The sequence below is a fragment of the Dysidea avara genome, chromosome 13 (assembly GCF_963678975.1).
Source record: "Dysidea avara chromosome 13, odDysAvar1.4, whole genome shotgun sequence".
NCBI lineage: Eukaryota > Metazoa > Porifera > Demospongiae > Dictyoceratida > Dysideidae > Dysidea > Dysidea avara.
This window is the reverse complement of record NC_089284.1, coordinates 17,738,017-17,745,003: the sequence shown is the minus strand read 5'-3', so window position 1 is coordinate 17,745,003 and position 6,987 is coordinate 17,738,017. Positions and strand designations below refer to the sequence as shown.

General features: G+C 38.3%; 1 protein-coding gene across 1 annotated transcript; it reads left to right on the top strand.

Moving 5' to 3' along the window:
- LOC136242303 (E3 ubiquitin-protein ligase TRIM71-like) lies at positions 1-1,782 on the top strand. Its single transcript, XM_066033710.1, has one exon. The coding sequence runs from the start codon at positions 1-3 to the stop codon at positions 1,780-1,782; it is 1,782 nt and encodes a 593-aa protein (XP_065889782.1).
- Positions 1,783-6,987: the final 5,205 nt, after the last annotated feature.

The window sequence follows — 6,987 nt, the reverse complement described above, 5'->3', positions numbered from 1 at the left end:
ATGCAAGAATCACACCAATCAACCCTAGACCTGTACTGTAGGACTTGTAGTAAGCTGATTTGTCAGTATTGTACGTTGAAGGATCATCCTCGTGGTCATAGAGATCATAATTTTGACTTTGTTGACGAAGTGGTGGATGAAGAAAGAGAGAAGATGAAACAAGTCACTGCTCCACTGAAACAGTTGCTAGAGCAAGTGAGAAATGGAGTAAAGAAAACTGAACGTTGTGAGAAACAAGTTGACATGGAGAGTGAAGCAAATATTGAGAAGATACAAGCTACATATGGTGAAGTGTACAAGTTGTTGAAGCAACAAGAAGAAGAAACAGTAGGAAAAGTGAACACCATCAAGACTTCATTTAAAAAGAGACTCTCCTTACAAAAGGAAACTGGGAAGTCGATGGAAAGCCAATTAATGAGCTGTGATGAGTTTTGTGAGAATATAGTGACAGTCAACAGAACTAGACAATTATTAACTTACAATAAATGGATTGAGAGTAGAGTTGATGAACTAACAAAACAAGTGGAACATACTAGCCTTGATCCAGAGTGTAAACCAAGTGACATGATTATTAACTATTGGAAACCAGTTGAGTTTGTTAATGATTCAGTTTGTGATGTGTCTTGTGTTCCACATTTACCTGATTGTACTGTGAGTTGTCCAGTAACAATTAGTGATCCAGTTAAAGTGACTGTTACACTGAAAGACATTTTTGGATATCCTGCAGTGAACCATTCAAAAGATGTAGAAATCTGTTGCAACAAGGAGAGGGAGTTCTTACAGAATACACATATTGAAGAAGAGTCAAGAGGACATTACCATATATGGTATAATCCTAAAAGAAAGGAAGATCATTTGTTATCGGTTTACTGGAGAGGATTAGCACTCAACCATCAAGAAATTAAAGTGTTGGTGAACGTACGAGACTATGCCACCATCAAGCAGGAGGTAAAGATCATTGACAAATATGGACCAACTAATACACGTTTTGATTATCCTTACCTGTTGGCTAAAGGACCTAACGATGAACTTATTGTTCGTGGAAGTTCCAAACAGTTAGTAGTATTTGATAAACACTTTCAATACTCTCATGTTATTGGTGGAGCAGGTAGTGGAAATGAAAAGTTTCTGAACATCACTGGAATAGCAGTAGACAAGAAGGGATATTTGTACATTGCAGATAGTGTCTTACACTGTATTCAGAAGTTCAAATTAAATGGAGAATTTATTTCCCAGTTTGGCTATAAAGGTAGTGCTAATAGCCAATTCATGGCTCCTCGTGGTCTAATATTGTATCAATCAGAACTGCTATTTGTGTGTGACTATGACAACCACAGAATTCAAGTTTTTCAAAATGAACAGTTTTCTTATTGCTTTGGACATTATGGTAAGGCACCTGGTACCTTCCAGAATCCCACTGATATGGCATTGAACAGTAGTGAAGATCAGTTATTCATTACGGACTACAACAATCACAGAGTCCAGGTGTTCACACCAAGAGGACAATTCCTTAAAGTATTTGGTAACTTTACTGATGTGCCTTTCAAGTTACAACGTCCAGTTGGGATACACTATACACCAGATGGACACTTGTTGATCAGTTCCTGTGACACTCACTGTGTGTTGGTGTTTGAAGAAAATGGGAAGTTTACAGCAGCCGTTAAAGGTACCTATCAAGGCAAGGAAAGGTTTGGATGTCCTTATGGAGTAGTAATGATGAATAATGGACAGATTGTAATTGCTGATGGCAGAATTAGTGTTGGCAGGCTAGTAGTGTTTTAGTAACAAATTATATTTTAGTGGTTTAGTAGCTACATACAGGCTGATATGTTTGAGTTCTTTGTTACTCCCTGATATTATTTGTACCATAGTGTTTAAGTTGTAGTAGGAAGTGTGTTAGATCTGTTAATGTTCATTAAAGTGGTATTACAGCTAATAGTTATTTCAAGTGAACATTATAACTGGATAGTATAGTGGTAACAGTTTAATGTGGAGCCATAGATATAATAACCCCAGGTACCTGGGGTTATTATATCTATGGTGGAGCTAGACCAGAGGGTAAAGACCTTAGTTGGCCATACTTCTTAATTTTGTATTTCAGATCCCCTGCCTGCTGTGTCTCACCATGCGCCCCTTTTTACTGTAGTCATCTATACTACAGTGATTTTTTGCACCTGCTTGTGAATTCAAGAGTAGGGTGACCTCTCATTACAAATGACCTTACAGGTAGCTGGGTAAGCCAATCTTATATTTATTACCCAGTTGGATGGAGTTGTGCTTTATCCTCTTCTGACATCTTCCATGCTAGTGAACAGGTCAGCAGCTGAATTTTGTGAATTGAAATTTAAAATGTTCTGTTGGAAGACTGAAATTCTCTACTTTTGAAAGAGCAAACTTTTTGTTGTTCAATATTGTAACTTTTTTTATAATGTTACTGAGAAAAACACTTGTGTCTTGCAAATTCTATAATAGCAATGTTTTAAGGGTAGATTGCAGTGCAAATCATTTCAACCTCACACATTAGACCTGCTGTACTGTTTGTACATGTAGCTATATTACAAAGCAAAAAAAGTTGCAGATTCCACAATTTTGTCTTGAATTGTAAATTCTTTCCTGCAAGAGCATAGATGTAATTCATTATGGAACATTTGCATTTTATCCTATGGTACCCTCACAGGTAATTGAGGAACACAAGTGTAAGCCACTACAAGGACTACACATTTGCGTCACTAACATTGAGGAGGCTACAAGACACAAGATCAGTCGTCAGACACATGATAATGGTGGTACTTATTGTGGGGAACTTGAAGAAGGATAGTTGTACATATCTGATTGTGGGCCCCGGTAAAACTGCTGGAAGTGTCAAGTACAAGTTTGCCAAACAATGGGCCGGGGTATCCACTGTGTTACTGTGACACACAGGGGCTGGGGACAATGCGAGGCTATGGTTTCTGTAATGAGGTGGTCTTATTACACAGTGGTTTATGGACAGTGTGGAGTGAGGTTATTGTTGGAGAAGAGTAACTATGCTATTGTTGAGGGAGGAGTCTTCTTCCACTCCAAGTGATACCTACCAGTCAGACTGGTCTGACACGCTTGACCAGTTTACTGTTCCAACTGACATTAGTGCTTGTTGGCTGTAAGGTAGGTCATATAACATGTTTACTGCTGTTTGATTGGCTGATTTTGGTGTAGGTGTGTTTGAGTGACTTCACCAGTTCTCATTCTGATAAACTGAAAAGAATAATTAACTGTGGGGGCGGGACTAGGTATATATACTTCAGATATTCTAGTGTATTTCATTATATTTTGTAATCCAAGATACAATCACCTGTGTGATGATGTCACTCACATCATAGTGGGTGTTGTCAAGGGCAACTCAGACATTGCTCTACTACAATAATCTCATCTCAGGTGATCCCTGTGTGTGATTTAACAGTGGATCATGTGATCTTGTCACAGGCCAGACGTGGTTGGCCTGATTGGCTAGTAGATAGTTGTAAACAAGGACAACGAGCCAATGAGGATCAGTATCAGTTGGTGGACTGGAGCAAAAAGTAGTTAGAGGCACAGGTGCTTATGATGTAAACATAATGTTAGGCTTATGGCTAGTGATATCTAGAAGCTGAACATTGCACAAACTCTCTACACAAAATAATGTGTTATCACAAAATACTCTAATATTTCTACAGGAAAAGTGAGAGGTTGATCACCACATCAGTGCCCCCACCCACCCCTGCAGATTGGGAACAACCAGCCACACCCACAACACAAACATGGTATGAATCAGGACCAAGTACATTAGATAGCAAGCAAAGATTACCCCAAGAAGTATGTACTTTTGTACAAGTATTTAGTACTTTGCCCCAAACCTTACATCAAAACTACAGGGGGTGTGTATGTATGCTTGAAAGGACTTAGGTATCCTTGAGCACTCATACCTGAATTGATTTATATAATTGTTATATTATTCCATCAGTTTCTTCCATATTTGGTTAACTTTTGAGACAGATAGTTAGTTCTGTCATCCCTTCCAGGTGGCATATTTGTAGCCTACAGAACAAGTGTTTGTGGTTAGAGATGAAGTTGGTCATAGCCTGAGGCCATTGACCCATCAGATGGTTGAGTCTGGGGGAGGGGCATTAACAGTAGTGGGTGTGGCTCCTAGCAGTGCAGCCATTGATCACACCATCTACCCACTACTATCCAAAGAGCCAGTAGATAATGATACTATAGTAACCGTGTGCTGGCTGGTGAGAATTATATGGGGTTGTGAAATGTGTGTCTATATAATAGTACAATGGTACCTTTAATCTGTATGTTGCTGATCACAAGAGTATTCAGACAAGTAATTTGTGTAGCTTATCTGTTTGCTATTCAACTACTCTAATAGAGTGTACACTTGTTCTAACAAAGTACACACTATTAATATATCAATCGAATTATGGATTTTGGTTGATTCTCTGCCATATTACATATATTCTTATAGGATTGTTGTATGGAGGCAAGCCATGTACTTGATAAGGCTTCCTTTGAGTTGTTTCACCCACTGGTTGCCAGGGAGGGTCTCCTTAGCAACTGCCAATACAATGGCTTGGAGATGTTGTATATCTCGAGAGTACTGGAGCAACTTGGAGCAGTGTAAGTTACACCCATATGTCACACCCACCTCTTTGGTTCACCTGAACAGCAAAAAAATGTGGTACTATCAAAGCGGTTATCACTCCTAATGGTTTTGTACTGAGACAAATGTGTTTTCATGTAATTTGTCTGTAGGGCTGGGAGATTGTGGTGATTGTCTCTGAACATTGTGATGTTGATATGTATTATAAATACATGTGCACCAGTGTTGGTAACGTGAGTGAGGTCATGAATAGTTCAAAAGTGTGAATGCATGTTTCATTCTAAGCTATCAAGCATGAAACTGCAATCCTACATTTTTTTCAAGAGCAATGAACTTTATACACACAGTGAGCAGTTTTTTTCTTTTGGCAAGATGGACAAGTTTTTTTTCCTGGCAGGCAAAAACAAAGCCTGTCCAGTTTTTTCTTTGAGCCATGGACTCTAAATTAATTGCACAGTGCAGGTCCCCAAGGTTCACTAGCTGGGGTTGTAGTATTACGATTTTTTTGTGTTGTAGTCACACCCCACTGTAATTTTCTTTGTCAAGTATGCACTTATATGGTTGTGCTTGAGTGTTTGTTGGTAAAGTAGTAGCTGTGCCTACACACCTGTATCAATGTTGAGTGTAATGTGTGGGTATGAGGTGGGAGGTCAAAACTTTACAATGGTGCCAAACCACACATCACCTTTACTGTCACCACTAATCATATGACCTGCATAATGTCTAATACATAGCTACAGTGGACCCTCGCAAATCCAACACTCAAATGTTAGGACAACCTGAACAGATAAAATTTAAAAAAAAAGTTTTAATTGATGCCTACAGTAAACGCATGTTTGGTTTAAAAGTTGAAGAAATGCAAAAGAAAGCATGTGACCATATCTGTTGAAAAAAAAAGTTAAGGGGGCAAACAACTATGTCCTATGGCTTCCATGAATAAAATTATGTGTTTTATAAGGAGCTGTAAAGCCAACACAGATACTGTTCTCCACCTGATGAGTAACACATGTTGTAGTTGAGACATTGAACTTCTGTTTAGTGCAAATCTGGGTGAAATCCTCTGAAGTATGTACAAATTATGGCGTGGTTACAAAACACTGTAATTTTAACACTAAAATCGATTCTCCTCCTACAGCTAATTGTGAAACTCCCCAAAAATTCTTGCAGTGGCTTGTAGTAACATTATCTTTAAAAGTATGGAAACAGATTTTTAGGAATGACTACTATGGCTTCAAAAGAGGAGGTAACTGTTTTTCATAGAAAATTTAAAGAGTTCAATAGCTCAATTGATTAAATACTCCAAAAAATTACTTCCATACTTTTGTTACAAACATACTCAGGTAGCAGATGATAAAGTTTAAGAAACGCAGAATTAAAACTGTGAAACTAGATCCAAAATTTGTCAAATTCTCATTCTTTAGGTCTAAAATACTAAACTGAGTCATAAGTCAGTACTTCTAACTGGAGATGGTGATTTTTAATTACCACAAACACAACTGATATAAAAGGGGATGGAAAGCAAACACAGATCAATGAAAACCAAGATTTTGCATGTGAAGCCATAGGAATTAGTAGCGTGCCCCCTTAACTATATTTTAAAGGATTCTGGAGGGGCAAGCATATCAGGGATCATGGAAGTTTGGGTTTTCTTACCCTTCAATACCAAACAATCTCACTTTCACTTCAAAACAGCTTGGCAGTATTACCTAGTTAAGTATAACCAAGCCCAAAAAAATGCCGACCTCAAACCCTTCCAACTGGTGTTTAAAAATTTTTTTTTTTTTACTGACTAACTGATAGACTATGGTTAACGCTACAGGTTTGATTTCTTCTTCACTGATATACATCACTTCAGCCTGAGACGTGCCTTTTCGCCAACCACAGCAGCTATGGTGCATGCATCATGGACTTACCTTTGTCCCCTATTTCTTTCTCCACTACCTCAAGGGTGCTGATTTGCAGCAACACACGGTGGCTTCAGTGCAAGCTGGCTGTTACCAGTAAATTCCATAGCAAATGGATTGATTGTAGAGGCCCTTCTCATACTGTTTTTGTTTGTAGCACTGTATAACACAGAAATTATGTTTTGGAAATGATCTGACAAATCCTGTGTACTGTACAAAAACTCAGTGTTCAGAATATGAGATGTCTGACCATATAATGTCAGGATCTGTAACAGGTAGAACATACCTGAAAATGAAGCGAAATGGCAACAATGCTTCCAGGAATTGATAGTTAAGGCATACATGTTTAATCACTATTTCTGTTGTAATGCTGTATAAAACGAAGCGAAATAGCAACAGCACTTTCCAGTAATTGATAACTAGGGCACATGTTGTGTCTGATGCTATGATGTGGTTTAC